A 19947-nucleotide genomic window follows, 5' to 3' on the forward strand; every position below is an offset into this window, starting at 1 on the left:
ATATACATTTCTAAGTTCTGCTTTACTATAAATGTGGACTGTGCTTTTAATTTTCTGACATTTTTGGGCCTTGTGTTTATTGAGAATATACAGAGAGAATATTAAATGCTTTCACTTGTGTTTCACTTATATCAATAAATGTATTTAACCAGCCGTTTGTTTTTGTTCGTTTTTCATGTATAAATGTCTTTATTTAACTGTGAAATGCAGAAACCTGTTGGAATCAATATTACAGTTTTTTATTTAATCAGTATTCATATTCATGAAAGCTCTTAGCTATGCTCACATGCACAGCTTTAGCGCACACATAGTTTATACATCGTATTGAACACCCATTTCAAGTTTCTCATCATAGAGATTGTAATGTGTTATATTTTACCTTCATTTACCACATAAGCTTTATTAATATTGAGTTGTGTTTTATATATGTTTATATCCATATTTATATTTGTATTTTGTATTTACAGAACCACACATCTATGCACATTTAATAAAAGAACGATTTAGATTATAACGTGAGTGAGACATCATTGTTCAGACCGGAGAAACTGTAACCTTCAGCCAAACCTGAACTATAGCAATACAAGATTTTTCACTATATGTGTGTTGTTTGTTTGTTTTTTAATCAACATTTGTTTTATTCTTGCTCTTAGACGCTGTTTATTTGCACATTTTGTAATATAGTGCAGATCATTTTTGAATGCCATTTTACAACGTATTCTTTGATCATGGAGGGATTATTTTTTATTCTACAACAACTCATTGCTAATACACGAACACACTGTTAAATTTCAGAACATCTAAAAACTGAAATGAAATGTCACCTCTGACGCTGACTCAGTTTATTATCAGTCTGCTCTGAGTGTTTAAAGGGGAAATAATGCAATTGTTCTCCAAATGCCATCAAACTGCATATTTCCTCTAAATCACATGACCATGAAGATGTTTCCCTCAGTTTACTGTAAATACACCTGTCGATTTATTTAAATGAAGTCATCTGGAACAGGAAGGATCCTAAAACAGTAAGTAGATTAAATTAACTTAATTATCACCTGATTACTGTAAAGACCCCCTTATAAAGTAACGAAAGACAACACACAATAAGTGGACAAGATCAGCACTGATGCCATTTCACCTTTTCATATTAGTTTTATTTCAGTAAGCATCAACATTTTAGACATTTTAATCTATTTTCTCAGCTCATCGCTTACGAAAAATAAGTTAAAATGCAAAGGTAAAGTATAAATTAAAAGTATCGTGACCGATGTGAAGGGGGAGGAGAATTTATACGTGCGTCATGTTTAGTCAATAAAGCTCTTCTGCATATGATACACCTGTGTGTCCTCGCTCATAACTCCTCAGGAAGCCTCCTCACTCCTCGATCCTCGACGAGGGAAGAGAATTGAGATGTCCTTCAAGATGGCTGAGCTCGATCGGTTTCCAGGTCATAGGATGGAGGACGGAGGAGCGAGGAGATGAGGGGGGATATTGAGAAGCACTTTAATTCTTATATTCCCCTAGCCTGGCTCCGCCCTCCTACTTCCGCTCAATTTTCGTTTTCCGTCAGTACTCCGTCTGGGTTTGCGGTAGCTTATTAACCCATGTGATAATGAGCTGATGAATTGAATCAGGTGTGTTTGATTAGGGAGACAAAGAAAACGTGCAGTGTTGGGGGTCCTTCAGGAGCAGGGTTGAAGAACACTGCCATAGTCATAAAGTTACTCCTGCTCCTAGCTCATGGACAGCTCCTACTCACGCTCTCTGTCTCTGCAAGATTCGGAAGGGAATGATTCAGATTTCTCTTGGCACAGCTACTAGAAGACTTAACTGTCAGACAGGTTGCTCAGTTTAAAGTTTACTACTCTTACACTTACAGTACACTTAAACATATACTTTTATGTACTAAAAGTGGGCCAATTTAGTCCCAAGCAGTATTGAAATAGTACACTAACAAGTTTACTACAAGTACACATTGATATTAGTATACTTACTACATAAAGTATAGTTAAAAATATACTTGAACATTACTTGAGTATACTTCATAAAATGAACTTGAAGTATACTTCTTTTTCGTAAGGGATAACTCACTGGATTGCTATCCGATATGTGGATCATTACAGATTGAGGCAAAATATATTAATATATTAATGTGTAATGCAACATATTATTTTTTTAAAATACCCGACATTGCTTGATGAACACAGACAAATAATGCACTGCCATTGTTTTTATGTGGATTCATGTTTCATTTGTCAATGTGCCTGTTTCTTCTCTGTGATTCTGAACTTCCTCCTATTTTGACACATCCACATATTTCATATGCTCGACTGAATATGAATGTGCTTCTCTTCATAAACATCCCAGTTTGCGCTGCGTGTATCAGTCCTTCAGTGGAAACTCAAATAACGACTTCCTCTCATCTAAAGTTAACAGTTTGTTTGGGTCTTCTTCAGCAGACATTGTGTCTTTTGTGGAATAAATAATTTAATTTGTATTTTAGCCTATTTAGCAACATTGCTGTGTAACCCAGACTCCCCATGTGTGGAACCAGTCATAACAGATACTGAACTGTCATCGAAAGGGTAAGACAAGACTTATTTTACTTTGAGTCTTTGACTGTTTTTGTTTATTTGACGTTTAGAGAAACCCTTCAATTGTGCCTTATGAAGGCTAAATAGCTATATTTTAAATTCACCTTTTGTTTAACAAAAAAATAAAAAAATAAATTATCCTAACTGTAAAAGTTACAATACATTCGTTAATCAAAATTGAGGCATTGGCTTTTTTTTCACAGACTCACCAGATAGCGCTAAAGCCAGTGTTGGGACAGTTCACTTTCTACATGAACTAGTTCAATGTTCAGTTCACAAATTTTAAAATGAACTAGTTCAGTTCACAGTTCATACTCAAAATTTTGAACTAAGTTCACAGTTCCAAAAATGAACTAGTTCATAGTTCTTTTTTTCCATGTTGCTGCGAGATTATTTTTCAAAATGATTTCCACAGCCCATATAGAACCACAGACAATTATTTTATCAGTTTTTTTAAACACTGAAGCTATGTGTCAGATTTTTCCCATCCTCACCGACCTTGTCATAAAACTCGTTTAAATGATCATACAACGCCTCCTTGCTGCTTTTTGTTTTGATGTGTAACGTAAGTGATGAGTTGTTCTTGGAACGATCCATTCATTGTGTCTGTCACGTGACAAATGACCGAAAGACTCGGAAGGTAAAGTAATTATTTATGTTCCCTGTAACCGATTTTTGACAGCATTATAATGATTTCTTAATTCAGAATATGATCAAGATTGCGTAGGTGGATGTGTTCTGGGAATTTGCCAGTTAATAGTATAACATTTAAAGCCCCTTAAATGAACGAAATGACTCGAAAAAAGATTAGTTAATTTTGATGAACGAGATCGAACAAGAGAGTCAGTGGACACTAGTGGCTGGTGTTGCCAGATTGGGTGTTTTTTCCCGCTACATATTAAGGCTGGTTTACAGTGTGTTTTAGCCGGGTTTTCGCCTGGAAGGCTCTATAGAAATCTGGCACTCTATTGAACGAAGTTAAACTGAGAGAGCGTGGCGTTCACAGACTCCAGAATGAACGAGTTCACAGTAACGTTCATCAGGCAGTAATACCTACGTTCAGTTCACGTTCTCCCAAAATATGAACGAGTTCATGAACTATCGTTCAATGAACTCGTTCAGGCACAACACTGGCTAAAGCTCATATTAAGAACCAACTTCCGAATTGATTGCTATGAATATTAGCTTTAAAAATTATCTGTCAAACCTCTATCAGTAATCTCACTGGTTGATTTCTTCTTTACTGTGTTTTGTCTAGCATGGATCCAGTGGGAGTGAATTCAATAGAGACTGCAGCTCTAGGGAGACCCTTCCAGCTGGGGATGCTGTATGACTGCAGGAGAGATGCTCTCGTACCAGGTGATCAACCACTGTTCACTAGAATCTGTGAAGCCCTGAATACATGATTAAAGTAAAATAACAAATATTATTTATGAGGTGGTAGTAAAGAACGTATCGGTTACATAGTCAGACGTACCGACTGATTGGGATCACACTTAGGGAGCCTGTCATCTTCGAGTATTGTTAAAACGAGCCAATGCACATTGGCGTGCGTGAATTGCATCACACGTTCCACCCCGCAGTGCGGGTATAAATACAGAAGTGGATGCACGTGCCAGTTTTTTTTCGCTGAGGAGCTGAGCGGGTTGACCCCAACCTGTTGCAGGTCTGTGTCGTTGCTTGAGAACGGTGTGGCCGTGAAAACCAACAAATGGCCTCTTCGCTCCAAAGAGCTAAATAAACAAACAAATGTACCTGTGTCTACCCTTTTCGACACTCGCGCTGTCCACCGATCATGTTAGGCACTCCGTATGCGTCTGCAGTCTCACCAGCTGTCCGCTGAATGATTATGAATCCCGCGATGCCAGAGGAATTTTAAACCACGAGGGGATTTAGAACGCTATCTGGTTCCTCCATACTGTAGTCGTCTTCCTCGGAACGATTAATAAACTCAGATCCCGCGAGTAGATTTTACTTGACGTAAAAGAAAAAGATTACAGCGCGCACAGCAGCAGTACCATATGTAAGTCTGTTTAAACTTTTTAGTCAAAGTTTAACAAATGAAACGAATTACAGAAACGTTCTTTAACACTTTCTGTATGCTAAATATACTCTTTTACCACTTAGTCAGCAGTTACTTGGGTATATTTTCTCTCAGAATCACCAGAAAGAAAAATGCGACATCACTTTCCAATCTGCCTCCATCTCTCTCTCTTCCTCCCTCTCCCAATCAGAATTATCAATACCCGCATATGGGCGGGAGCAAGTAAACCAATGTCCAATCACAAATAAAAATCATACATGCTGATCAAACCCACATGTTGAGAGAGTACACCTCACATAAACTTTACCGTAATCTGTATAACATTAGTACAAGTCAAATGCTGTACAAATATATAACCACATAACGTTTATGACAGTTTAACCCTTGAAGGTCAGAAACATTTACATATTAGAAATTATGCATTTAGGAGATAATAAATAACCCTAGCTGGGCTACACTATTATTATGTGAAGGAAGCCCACGGAAAGCAACCGGCTCGACACATAGGCTATTTTCTAGCGAAAGTGCTTGTGTCGCCCAGCCCGCAGCTCTAAAATATCTGTGAGTGCTAAGTTCATGAGTGCCTGGTGAACCTGAAGTAGCGCCATGGCATGCAGAGAGGAGGCGGCTTGCCCACAGGCTTTGTAAGCCTTGCCCGTAAGGACGGACGAGAACGTACAGGCCTTAGAGGGGAGACGAGGATGAGGTACGACCCCTTCCATGAGGTAGAGGTGGCCGGACACAGTTGCATTGCGACAGACCGCTCCACTGCCAACCCTTCGCCACTCCTCCATCAAGGTTAGTGAGGGGGGAGGAACTACTAAGCCAGTTTCTGGCAGAGAAAGGTGCCATCCACAACCTAGTAAGCTCCTCATGCACTTCAGGGAAGAAAGGTGCTGGGACAGCAGGTTGAGAACCAGCCTGGCTCGACCCGAGAAACCAATCATCCAACCGAGACGGTTCGGGATACGGTGGAGGACTCCAGACGAGCCCTACCACCTCGGCGGCCCTTTTCAGCATAGCTGCCATCTCTGGATCTGGCTCTGGCATTCCTCGGGGAGCTCCACCGGTTGCGGTGTGAAAGAGGAGTGAGGGATCCACGGGGCTTTGCCAGGCTGATTACCCCTCACTGTAATCCTCAGATCACCCAACCCATGCGGCACTCCAGCCTTCTTCTGAGAAGTTGGGCCAGAAAAAAAACTAGAGCGGGGCATGGGAGTGGGGACTACACCTTCGTGAACGAAGGCGAGTCTCGATCTCAACACCAAGATGGTCATATTCCAGGAGTGGAAAAATTAGTCATCCATGAGAGCTGCTTCAGCATGCTGTAAGCCCAAACACATGATGCATCTATTGTGGCCGTCAGAGGGGGACAGAGCCCTACCACACCCAGAAACACACGGATGGAATGGCATCTTAAAAAAGACGCAACACACCCGTATTGCTCTTTCAGGAAATGGGACCCATCACCAGTGCCGGAGCACACAGGGGAATATCCGCGGCAACACAGTTTACAGTGAAGCACTCACCATTTGCCAACAAAAGACTCTTTAAATAAATGCTGTAAAAACAGCAGTTGAGAGCTTCAGTAGCTCGTGATCACCGCTGCACTCGCTGTAGAAACACCTGCACTGGGAGTCTTCCAGAAGAACACCGACACACTCGCCTTGTTGTAAACATGACACTCTTCAGAGACATCAGTAACCCGATTGGCTCTGAAGTGAAAGACAACTGGTGCGTGCATCCACTTCCGTATTTATACCCGCACTGTGGGGCGAAGCGTGTGATGCAATTCACACACGCCAATGAATGTGCATTGGCTCGCTTTAACAATACTAGAAGATGACAGGCTCCCTAAGCGTGATCCCAATCAGTCGGTACGTCCGACTACGTCGAACGTGACCGTACTGAAAGGGAACTCACAGTATTAAATGTACTAAATCATTTAGCAATATTAATGAATACAAAGCCCTAAATTAAAACTTTCTCAGCACTTATTCACATCTTACGGCCTTTAAAAACCATAGCAAATATATTACTATTTTATCAGACGTTATGTGATATATCAAGATTTTATTATTAATTGTATTGTGTATTTTTCAGTATCTCTGATTTTATTTTCATTAATCTTTTATTTCATTAATTTACTCTGTTTTTCATAACTGTAGTTTGAATTGTTTCTCGTCCTTCCCTCAGGTTATTTTGACCTGAAACTCATTTTTAATAAAAAATAAAAAATGTAGTGTTCATCAGAGTGGTCCAAGACCTTAGGACTTTTGTGGCACTTGAACCACGAATACACATACTTTTTTTTTTTTTTTTACTGAATTCGAGGAGTTTATGTGTCATGATTCTGCCTTCTAGTCTTTGATTTTCCCTGGTCTTGAGGCAGGATCATGACAGACCCATGTTTTATGTGTAAGCACATGGCCATTTGTTTGGGCTGTGTGTTTGCGTTGTCTCCTCACGTAACCCCGCCCACTTGTTACCCTCCTTTAGTCATCATTGCTTTACCCTTGTCACCTGTTTCCCTCATAAGTTTCTCTCTATTTAATCTCCTTGTGTTTGCTATCCTGGGCCGGTTCATTGTAATTCATTATATGAAACTATCCGTGAGTAACCTGTTGAAAGTCTTGTCTGGAAAGAAGAGTTTGATCTTGTCTTAGCTGTTAGTTTATTGTCTAGTTTTTTGTCTGAGTCTTAGTCTAGTGTTGTCAGTCTAATATAGTTTATCCTGTCTTGTTTTGCCCCCTCGTGGGTTTTGTTTTCCCTGTTTTTCTGTAATAAACGTAGTTCACTTGCATACTGTCTGCATTTGGGTTCATCTCCTTGCACCATCATAACATTATGTGGTTGTAAAAAAAAAAAAAAAAAGTTGGCAGAGACACCCAATGTATTTTGAGGTGAATTGACAAGATTGTGCATGAAATGTTGAGTTATTTTTAATTCAATTTGAAATAATGTAAAGAATGTGCTTAAATTCTACTTATTTTGTATTTATTGATAAAATCTAGTAATTTTAAGGTAAATAAAAACAATTGCTTTAAAAATAGAAAACATATTTTCAAAATGAAATGAGCTTTTTGGACAAAAAAAAGTATAATTTTAGGGCATACATTTTTAAGGTATGAGGGAAGGTTACAGGATGATAACTCTGGTTGGTTGCTCTGTATCATGATGGTTGGCATTATTAATGTGTTAGTCCGCCAGTGTTTATATTTAGTGATACACTTGCTCAGAGTCATTTATGTAAATACATTAAATATAAAATTAAATGTAAGAGAATGGTCAATGGTGACAAGAAACACAAAATAATGTGGTGTTGTTCTACTGAGAGAAAATGCAAGTTGCATTTTGCAAAGGGGCTGATTAAATTACTGTTTAATGAATACAGTATTTAGACATAAATAAAATTCTCCATTACAGGAATCAGACTTTGGAGTAAAGAGCAGCTGAAGGAGAACATAAGCGAGAAACCCCAAATCAACACAGTTTTCACTGTCACTGCTTCAGACTCGATTGAGGAAAAGTCTAGATTGCTGAATATTGATGGTAGTCTGAAACTGAGTGTTTTAGGAGGACTCATCGGTGTAACTGGAGCTGCTAATTATCTCAAGGACACAAAGACATCATTCAATCAACAGAGACTGACATTACATTATCATTCAACCACTAAGTTTGAAGAACTGATCATGAACCACTTTGCTGGAGACATGGCTCACTATGACAATGACGTTGCCACACATGTAGTGACCGCAGTGCTGTACGGAGCAGATGCCTGCTTTGTGTTTGATAGAGAAGTTTCATCTGATGAAGACAAGAGAGTGATAGACGTAGATGTAAAAGCTATCTTTGGGAAGCTAAAAGGCATTTCAGCTGGTGCAAACATTAATCTGAGTGACAATCTGAAGACTGCTGCCCAAAAATTCAAGTGTACATTTTATGGTGACTTCCAGCTATCGCGTAACCCGACCACTTTTGAAGATGCTATGAAGGTTTTTGAAGATCTTCCGAAACTGCTGGGAGAAAACAAAGAGCTTGCGGTTCCTCTGAGAGTTTGGCTTTTTCCTTTGGACAAACTTTTCTCAAGAGTTGTAAAGTTTCAACATGAAATCAGCACAGGTTTAAGCTCAGACGTTGAATCTGTAATTGAGAGTTTGAGTACGACTGAGATGAAATGCAGTGATCTTCTGACAGACACGCCAGCTTCAACATTTACTGCATTTCATGACAAAATCAATGACATGAAGAAAAACTGCTACCAGTGCAGATTGAGTCTCATGAAGAAACTCGGCTCTCTCTTACCAAAGATCCGTGGAAAATTCATAGAGGACACAGCATTGATCGATCTTCTACGAGATCATGAGGAATCTCCATTTGAAAGAAGCGCTCTTGAACAATGGCTGAAAGAGAAAGAGGAAGAATCTGACAGTATTAAAGCATTGCTCACACAACTGAATGACTCAGGAGCAATGGTAGAAAACAACCTCAATAAAAATTTTATGAATCTGGAAGTTAAACATTTGGTCAGCTACACTTTCACATCATTGAGCTGGACAGATGTTCTGCTTTCTAAACAAAAGGCCTTCCTGAGTTCTTCAACGAAAGGAAAAAATTATGAGAAACAAGAACACAAGACTTGGCTCACGCCTGACATCCAAAAGATTATGAGGAACAACCTGAGGGTATTTAAACACATGATTGTTTTAAACAACAGCAAATTGGTCAAATTTATTGTTGCATCAAAAGAAAAGAAAAATAATCCAGGTTCCTGCATTCTCCTGTATGAAAATGAATCTAATGAAGCTGTTTGCTTCACTCCTCCATCAAAACCAGACTGTCCGATCATTGAAGATGTCAGGTATAGACAAGTGGTTCTGAAAGTGTCTCCAACGGGTCCTGATACAGAGGAGCTCAAACTACTGTACAAAATGAAGGAAGAGAAAGACTGGAGATCTCAAACTGTGTCAAAGAACCAGAATACAGTTACTCTGACTGATCTCAGAACAGATACTGAGTACAATATTAAATGTGCAGCGGTGGGAAAACTCGACTACACCGTAGAGAGTGATGTGACGCGTCTCACAGTCATAAACCAGAATCTCATCAAGGCCAAAGAGTCTGCTATCCAAAATCTCAGTTGGACTGAAAACAAGTGTAATTTACTTTTGGAAAACACCAGGAAAACAACTTTTAGTGCACTTCATAAGAAAATACATGATATGCAGCAAAACTGCCAAATGTACCGACAAGATTTCAGTGACCGAATTAAATCTGTGATCCAGTCAGTGAAAGCCTGTGAGAAAAAGTCTCGTGCTCTGATGGATCTTCTTCAAGCTCATGATGAGTCTCCATTCAATGAAAAGAGTCTGAAAGAGTGGATCACAGTGAAAGAAAAAGAATTAAACACTGTTAATGAGTTTCTTCGACAGTTAATGGACTTTGGAGCCGAAGTGAACACAAGCTTGGACTCGTATTTGTCTGATATTCAGGTGGAGAATGTGTTTTGCTACACTTTCAGTTCTCTTGAGCAGCCAGATGAGTTGCTTAATGAGCAAGAAAATTACATGAATCCTCAAATGATGAGAAATCCACAGAAGAAACCTGATGTGGCGTCTCAATCATGGCTCACTGGAAGCATCAGGGAGAAAATGAGAGAACATTTGAACATGTTTATAGAGCTGATGAAGTCATGTAGTAGTCAAAGCAATAAATTTATGATTTCCATAAAAGAGCATGAAAAGCATCCAGGTTCCTGCATTCTTCTGTATAAAAATGGATCTAATGAAGCTGTTTTCTTCACTCCTCCATCAAAACCAGACTGTCTGATCGTTGAAGATGTTAGATATAGACAAGTGGTTCTGAAAGTGTCTCCACCGGGTCCTGATACAGAGGAGCTCAGATTACTGTACAAAATGAAGGAAGAGAAAGACTGGAGATCTCAAACTGTGTCAAAGAACCAGGACACAGTTACTCTGACTGATCTCAGACCAGATACTGAGTACAATATTAAATGTGCAGTGGTGGGAAAACTCAACTACACAGCTGAATCTGATGTCATCACAGTAATCACAAAGGTACTGTATGATGTGCAATCATTTATTTTTACTACATAAATACTTTCTATTATTTTAATGTTAAGGCCTTTTTACATGACGTTTACTGTCAACACAAGCATCATGCGCTGGTTTGATATCTACATGAAAATCATTGCTGATAGTATCTCATTAAAGGGCATTTAAATAGTTGCTATAAGAAGATTGTGGGAAATATATAGTAGGTTAGTATGATACCTAAATTTTGGCTTTGGCATGACACCAGAGACTGGTACCTTGGTATCTCACCTAGCTTTGCATTGCATTGGTAAAATACAGTTGTTGTTGTTGTTGTTGTTGTTGTTTTGTTACATAATATAGCCGACACACAATATTCCAGCAAATACAAATACATTGTAAAACGTTTCAAACTTTTTTTTTTTTTGTATGTACTTAATATAAAAGTTTTTAGTTTTTTAATGTAATAAAAGCATTTGCCCAACACATATGTAGTTCTCATAGTCCCTTAGTCAGATTGACATAAATTCAATAATTTATGTAAATCTGAATTTTTGGCTCATTCCTCCTTACCTGCAGGTAATCAGTTTGACCTCAGGCTGTTGTTCTAATGTTGATAAAGACAATCAAAACTACCTGGTAATAGGAGATCTAAATAACCTGCAAAAATAAAATACAAACAAACATCAGATCTCTTACTTTATTTCCAAACTAGCAAACACAGGAGAAAAAGATAACAAAAGAAAATGGCGTCTGACTCAAGTTTCATGTTTCAAGTTTGTTTTTATTTATATAGCACATTTAAAAACAGCAAGCATGGCTGACCAATGTGCTGATCAAAACACCCACTTTCACCCACTGAACCATGTTAAATGAATGAATGAGATTTAAAAACTAAATTTTTACAGGTTTTGACTGACTGAACACATGGATATTAAAGTGCCTTAGCAGAAGAATATTGTTATAATTAGTTACACATTCACCCACAAAAGCAGTAAATTCATTTATAAAATCTTTCACTAGGTGAGGGGGCCGATACATCAGCGCTAACAGAATAGGATCATCACATTCCAATCGCAACAGCTGTACTTCAGAGCTACTGTAAATTGTAGATGGAACAGAAAGACACTAAAACTGTTTTTTTTTAAATTACCGCTAGACCACCCCCGCGGCCAGAAGAGCGAGGAGAGTGGACGTCATGGGTGGGTGACGTCACGAACAGGAAAGGATAAAAGCACATCCGGAATAACCGGCATCATTTTCAATTTAGCCAAGTCGATCACAAGGATGCAGAAAGTATGGCAAAGTGATGCAGCGTCTCGTTCCCTTCTCAGGGAACTAGGGTTACAGTCATAACCTGAGACGTTCCCTTCCGAGGGAACTCCCGCTGCGTTAATGACCCTTTTGGGAATGACAAAGCCCCAACACCATACGCACAAATTCCTGTTGTGTGAATACTGAGAACAGCTTTGACATAAATACTTGTGATCCAGGGGCACCCAGTCCAAGTCATAAAACCTGACAAATGTGATCAGCGAGGACCAGCCCACTGCATCACAAACTTCTTGAAGGGAGATCCCAGAAATTAAGGCCTTGGAGGCCGCCATACTCCAAGTGAAATGAGCTCTAATGGCCAAAGGTGATGGCTGGCCAGAAGCTTCATAGGCTTGAGAGACAGCCTCAACTATCCATTTGCAAACAGTCTGTTTAGATGCAGGGAGGCCTTTTTTAGGTGACCAAATATAGACAAACAGCTGATCAGACTTCCTCCAAAGGGCAGCTTTGTGGACATAAGTATCCAATGCTCTGACTGGACAAACAAGGTTCAGCTTTTCCTGGTCTTGACTCTTGAAAGTAGGTGAACAGAATGCTTGCATAACGATAGGGCACGTTGGTACGTTGGTCGCGACTTTCAGAACGCAGCCCGGCTTAGGTTAAAGGAAAGCTTTTACTATGCTTGGTGCAAATTCAAGACACAAGGGGGATACCGAAAGGGCCTGAAGATCTCTTATTCTCTTTAGTGAAAAAAATGGTCAGAAGAAACACAGTTTTTATGATCAGAAACTTCTCTGAGAGCAAGTCAAGAGGATCGAAGGGAGCCCTAGATAAACCTTCTAAAACCAGCACCAAGTCCCAAGCTGAAACTCTGGTGCGAAATGCAGGCCTTAGCCTTGTAGGGCCATGAAGGAAAGATGTTATCAAAGGGTCTCTCCCAACAGATAATCCCCCAAAGGGGACATGGTAAGCCGATATGGCCGCTATGGCCTCTACATACACCTTTAGTGTGAATGGAGATAACCCTGCAGAAAAACGATCTTGAAGGTACTCCAGTATTGAACCCACAGGGCAATTAACTGGATCCCAATGTCATATAGTACACTAAGAAGTAAAAACTTTTCACTTCAGGGCGTGTAGTTTCCTAGTGGACAGAACTAGTGGTCTCTCTACAACCTCGGTTGAACTCCTGGGAGCAGATCAATCGAGTCAAAAGCGTACAGACGCAGCCTCTGCAACATCTGTACCATTGCATCCAGTCCCAGCAGGCCTTTATGTGTGAGAGATAACCACAGTGGACAGTGCGTTGTGTTCTGAGACGCAAACAGATCCACTTCTACTTGGCCGTAAACCTGATGACAAAGAGCTCCTAACACTGGACCGTGGGACAAGAACCAAGGTTTCCTCCATATAACCAAGGCACGGAGACACGACAGTGTGATCTTGATCATTCAAAATGATCTTGGTCTTGAGCCACCACTGCAAGCGACCCATGTACAGAAGGCCAACAGTCTCTGAAACTGTTTTACAGGATGTCGATCACTGCATCAGAAGGGGAACTGGACTCTGGAGATGACGACTCAGCTGCGTTACCTCCTTCTGGGAGAGTAGCGTTGCCCGAGCCGGATCCAGAAACATTAGCTATGCTGAAGCGGGCCGTCGAGATGGTCGGGCTCGTGTGGAATCCTCCACCGTGTTGGTGGATGATTGGTATCTCGGGTTGGATGATTGGTATGATGATTTTTATCTCGGGGTTAGATGATTGGTTGGATGATTGGTATCTCAGGGCGGGCCGTGCTGGTCCTCAGCGCGCAGCCCCAGTGCCCTTCTTTCCCGAATTACATGAGGAGGTTACAAGGTTGTGGACGGCACCTTTTTCTGCCCAAAACCGGCTTAGTACCTCCTACCCCCTCACTACCCTTGATGGAGGAATGGCAAAGGGGTCTCGTGGCTATCCCTCCAGGGGAGCGGTCTGTCGCGATGCAGTTGTGTACGGCGACCGCTACCTCTAGGATGGGTGATCCGCATCTCCCCTCAAAGGTCTGTAAGTTATCATTCTCACGGGCAAGGCTTACAAAGCATGTGGGCAAGCCGCTTCCTCCCTACATGCCATGGCGTTGCTGCAGGTCCACCAGGCCAAGGCACTCATGGAAATGCACGAGGGTAGTCCAGACCATGAACTCATGAGTAAGCTCCGCACCGCAACTGACCTCGCCCTCCATGGCATAAAGATTGCGGCCCGTGCAGTCGTTCTGGAGATGTCCATCATAGTGATCCAGGAGCGCCATCTCTGGCTCAACCTGGCCGATATGAGGGAGACCGACAAGTCTCGGTTCCTGGACTCCCCCATTTTCCAGGTTGGGCTCTTCGGCGACATGGTGGAGAACTTCGCCCAACAGTTCTCCACCGCCCAGAAGCAGTCGGAGGTGATCTGGCACATCCAGCTCTGGCGGCCCGCTGCTGCCTCCACCCGTCCACCGGTGGCAGATCCTCTGCCTGCTCGTCGCCAAGGGCGCCCCCCTGTCGCCGCCTTCACTCCCACTAGGCCTCAGCAGCAGCCTCCACCCAGGCCTCAGCGAGAAGCCAGCCGCAGGCAGGCCGCCCAGCCCGGGAGATGGAGATGACCGCACCACTCCCTCCCTTCCGAAGGAGGGCCGGGTGGAGAATCTTTGTTTTGTTTTGTTTTGTTTTGTTTGTGTTTTCTGTTCCGCTCCTGGCTCCCCGGAGTCCAGTGGCACCCACATTTGCAAAAAAGAGCAAATTCCTCTGTTCCTGGGTCCCAACAGGGCCAGACTGGCAGTGTGCGACCCAGCAAAGCCTTGCCACCCTCGGACCCCTCTTGTATCATCAGTCGGCAGCCTATAACTAAGCCTTGTCACGCACCCAATGCCGACCTGTGGAGACGGATCGGGTCCCTGTCATCCACTTCGCTAGTCTACCCCGAGTACGTCTGTGGTGACCCTGGTCCCCCTGGCTCAGTTTGTGGAAGCCTGGAAAGCGCTTCCCAATCTGTCCAGCTGGCCCCCACCGTACCATCAGACTCGGTTATACGATTCAGTTCCTTCGGCACCCGCCCAGGTACAGGGGTGTTCACTTTACTTCACTTCAATGTTGAGTGAATGGGCCCCTGTCATGCGCAAGGAGATTGCAGTCCTACTGACGAAGGAGCTGGTCCCTCCAGCCGATATGTAATACGACTTCTACAGCCCGTACTTTATTGTACCCAAGAATCTTGGACCTGCGTGTCTTCGGGCCCTTTACAAGCTTCCGTTCAAGATGCTAATGCAGAAACGCATTTTCGAATGCATCCGTCCCCGAGATTGGTTTGCAGCGATTGACCTGAAGGACGTGTACTTTCATGTCTCCATCCTCCCGCAACACAGGCCATTCCTGCCCTTTGCGTTCAAGGGTCGAGCGTATTAGTACAAAGTCCTACCCTTCAGTCACCCCGCATCTTTACGAAGGTCGCGGAGGCGGCCATTGCTCCCATGAGATATCGTGGTGTTCGCATCCTCAACTATCTCGACGACTGGCTCATACTAGCTCATTGTCAGGAGCAGTTGTGCGAGCACAGGGACCTGGTGCTCTGGCATCTCAGCCAGTTGGGGCTTCGGGTCAACTGGGAAAAGATCAAACTCTCCCCCATACAGAGGATCTCAACTCTCGGTATGCAGCTGGACTCGGTCCACCGGTCGGCGCTCCTCAGAGAGGAACATGTCCGGTCAGTGCTGAACTGCTTGAAAACTGTCAAGAACAGTGGACCCACTGAAACTTTTCAGAGGCTCCTGGGGCATATGGCATCCACAGCCACAGTAATGCAGCTGGGTTTGCTTTATATGAGACCGCTTCAGCACTGGCTTCACGGTCAAGTCCCGGGGGCATGGTTCTGGGCATGGTAGAGCGACACGCTCCGTGTAACAATCACCCTGGCTGAGCCGCCTCAAAATGCTGCTGCTTGGCAAGCATGAGCTGGTTCGTATGGACAACATTGCGACTGTTACGTACATCAATCATCAAGGTGGTCTATGCTCCCCTCGCATGTCGCAACTTGCCTGCTATCTCCTCCTATGGAGTCAGAAGCATCTGAGGTCACTTCCTGCCATTTATTTCTCAAGCCTGCTTAATCGTGCCACCGACGAGCTCTCACGACAACCTCCTGAGGGCACCGAAGTGGTGCGGGCACCGTGTAATGAGGTGAACACCACTCCACCCCGGAGGGGGCTGCCCTCAAAAGTCTGACGCCATTGGCCTCAGGACTTCTTCTTTGCCTAAGCCTTCTTTGCGAAGAGAAGTTCCTCAGATCAGTCTTCTGCTTAGAAGGCTTTGACTGAGAGTGTCGTTTTTAAATGGATAGTTCACCCAAAACTGAAAGTTCTGTCATCATTAACTTACCCTCATGTAGATCCACTTCTGTATGACTTTTTTCCATTTCTTTCTTAGGGAATGCAAAGCTCAGTTAAATCTCAGTCACAATTCCCTTTTTATTGCATAATTTTATGGTGACATAGGCTAACATTCTGCCTAACATTCAGCCAAAAAGAAATGTAAAATACTTAAATTGTCTGGGTTGATGTGAAAGGGCCTTTATTTTTATCAGGGATGTTGGTTCATATTTTTTAATTTGATGATTTCAAAATATAACATTGTACAACATTTAAACATGTCAATTTTTATTGTTATTGTTTTTATGCTTTACATTGCAGGACAAAAAATTTCCCATCAAGAAAAGCATCTTAATTGAAAATGGAAATCCTGCCCGATACCGTCTTCAAACGAAGACAGACAATATGGATCAATCTGAACCATATAGAAAAATGACCTTTGGGAAAAGAGACAAAAACAAACCCCACAACACCATTCTGATGGTGGGAGAAACAGGAACAGGAGAAACAACCCTGATCAATGCGATGATCAACTACATGTTGGGTGTGAAGAGAGAAGACAAGGTTTGGTTTGAGATCACAGATGATCAGAGTGACCGAACATCAGTTTACAGTCAGACCTCCAGCATCACGGTTTATGGGTTTTATTCACAAGAGAGTAAAACTGATTTAACTATCATCAACACACTAGTACATGGAAACAAAGGTGGAATCGATCTTGATAAAGAGATTGCCATGGGGTTGTTTAGATTAAGCAGATTTGATGACTGTGTTCATGAAATAGATGCAGTTTGTCTGGTAATTAATGCAACCCAAAATCGACTCTCTTACAGACAGACATACATATTTGATGCTGTTCAGTCTTTATTTGGGAAAGATAATTCTGAAAACATTGTCTTGCTCTTCACACACTCAGATGGAGCTCCACCTAAAAATGCACTAAAGGCTGTCAAAGAGGCTGAAATCAAGTGTGCAGTGAATGACAAGAATCAGCCAGTGTTTTTCCTGTTTGACAACTGTCAGTCAGAACCTGATGATGAAGAAGATGAAAAGACACAGGAAAAATCAAGGAATCTCAGTTTTAGAGGAATGGCAGGATTCTTTAAATTTCTTGAAAACATAAAACCAAAAACCATTAAGATGATTTAAGATATGTTACAGAAGCAGTTGGATACTGGAATAATTCCAGTTTATTAACACATGTTAAAATGATGGAACAAAGCAAAGTTAGCTCAAACAAACAAAAAAAACAACAACAAAAAAAAAAGGTATATGATGGTTAGGGACACAGTGTCTTTGGTCAAAAAGAACTATAGTAGGAGAATTAGAGAAAATAAAGCTGGTGATTGAAGCTTTTGACGCTGTGCAAACTATGATCACACTCAATACTGATTCTCTGATCACACTTCTGCACATGGATTTTATAATTGAGAAACTAATAAATAAATGAGCCTGAAAATCTGAAACACCAGAAAAAAAATCAAGAAGAGAGCAGGATAAAAACTAGAGCTCTAGGATACATCAAGATTACTTAAAAAATTAACTATTAGTTCTGATGAAACTCTGAAAACAGGATCCCTAAAATATTTCTGCTTCTTTCAAAAACATTTATTTCTTGTGATGTAAAGATATTAATTGCAATTGCTGTGATTTATGAACGCAACATTATTATTTAATGAAATGCTTGTCTTTTCCCAATTGTAAGCTGCTTTGGGTAAACAGCATCTGCTATATTAACTGATAGTGATTACTGCAAGTATTTGAAATACAACACATGCACTGGAATGCAGAAACAAACTGACAGCCGCATCATACAGGGGCGGATCTAGAAAAATATTTATGGGGTGGCGAGAGGGGGGCAGGAATTTTTAAGGGGTGGCAACATATGGCAGACGTATATACTGAATTAAATCACAGTTAAATTGGCCATAACTTTTAATTCGTTGCTGCCAATAGGGATGGGTATCATTCGGTATTACTACTCTTACCAATACTCCTTATTGATCCGGTACTTTAACGGTATTCTTATCGGTTCTTTTTGTTATATTAAAAAAAGGGAAAAAATTATAATTTAGAACACAATTAATATTGCTTTATATTTTGAAATGTAAAGTAAATATCTATAGCAAAAGAAAAAGCAATGCTTTAACAAAACAAATAAAACATGTATGTTATGCAGAAGGGTGCAGGCTTTTGTGTTTTATATTCAGAAGACATAGGACACCAAAAAAAACAAAAAAGGATACAATTAAACAAATATACAAATTATATATCCAGTGCTTTAATTTCAGTAATGTCTACTGATTACTGTTCAGGAGTAATATGGACTAAAAAGACATCTAATAAAGTCAGATTTAAAATAACACTGCATAGTTTATCATAGATAGATTAAAGCTTATATCATTCAAGAGCTGCGACTGATTTTCTCTTTGCCTTTTGTTGTTTGATTCACATTAATGGAGCATTCGTCAGCAGGATTATTAGACTGCTGCCTCTTTAAGACCAAATGCAGATCTAATCATTATAGCGCATCATATTTTCTCCCAACTATTAACGCCCATACTTAATCCTATTGTATTTGTTATTTCCCCAGTTGTAACCTGGTTTCATTGCTGTGATATCTGAGAGGAATTGGATTAAATAGGACTGCTTAGCTAATCAAATGATCGATCTCCTAACTGGTACTGTATTGTGTGTTGTAACGTAACGTACGTCGGCGCAACGGCGACCGTCAGTAAACGTTAGAATACAAACAATATTTTTAATTTTTTATTAAGCTGTTCTTGTCTTTACTAAAATCAAAATTAGGCTAATCAAAGGGAAGAGTGCTCTTACAGATCACGAGGGAGCGATTTGACCGCTGATTTTGGCTAACGTAATAGACTCGCTGTGTTTGCTGATGCTGAATCGTCTTTAGCATACAATACATTCATTACAAATGTAACTAAGTTAAACGTGTGTTTAAACTACACCTGGGGAAACTCACTTCACCTTCAGAGGCTCTGGGGCAGCTCAGTCTCTCCAGTCGGGGTGCAGGGCCACCGCACCACAGCAGACTCACTGTGTGTGTGAGCCAGACTGAGCGAACGCCGCTCTGCACGTTTGAATCAGGGACGTAGCTAAGTATTTGAGGGGCAGGGGGGAGGGGCTAATAATACATTTAAAATTAAAAATTAAATTGTTCACTTTTGGTAAATGTATTGTTTAGTTCACTGTTTTGAGAAGCTTGTGGACATAGTGGCGGGTTGTTTTTGGATCATCAAAGTTAGGGGGGCAGCTGGGGGGGCAAGGCTCTAGAGTGGGGGGGCACCTGCCCCCCCTTGCCCCCCTTGCCCCCCTGTAGATCCGCCCATGGCATCATATAAAGTTTACATCATATGTAAAGAAACTGTTAAAAATATAGCAGTTAGACTGTAAAAGCAACAAACAGACACAATAATGTTATTTATCAAAAATGATGTTCACATGTAAGAGTCAGTTTAGAGACTGATTGTATAATTGCATTATTAAGCTCTGCCATCCAGAGGCCAATATGAGAAAATGTTGAGTCCCGGAATCTTTCAGGTAAAAGAAACTGTCTGGATTCTTCTGTTTATCGTCTA

General features: G+C 41.3%; 1 protein-coding gene across 1 annotated transcript; it reads left to right on the plus strand.

Moving 5' to 3' along the window:
• The first annotated feature begins 2381 nt into the window (after window positions 1-2381).
• Window positions 2382-18387, plus strand: LOC311284443 (uncharacterized protein). Its single transcript, XM_084399473.1, has 4 exons — window positions 2382-2582; window positions 3850-3950; window positions 8062-10712; window positions 16667-18387. Exons 2-4 carry the CDS (start codon window positions 3851-3853, stop codon window positions 17492-17494), a joined length of 3579 nt encoding a protein of 1192 aa, XP_084255599.1. The 5' UTR covers window positions 2382-2582; window position 3850; the 3' UTR covers window positions 17495-18387.
• The last annotated feature ends 1560 nt before the right edge of the window (window positions 18388-19947 follow it).

Source organism: Rutilus rutilus (genome assembly GCF_951802725.1).
Source record: "Rutilus rutilus genome assembly, chromosome: 24".
NCBI lineage: Eukaryota > Metazoa > Chordata > Actinopteri > Cypriniformes > Leuciscidae > Rutilus > Rutilus rutilus.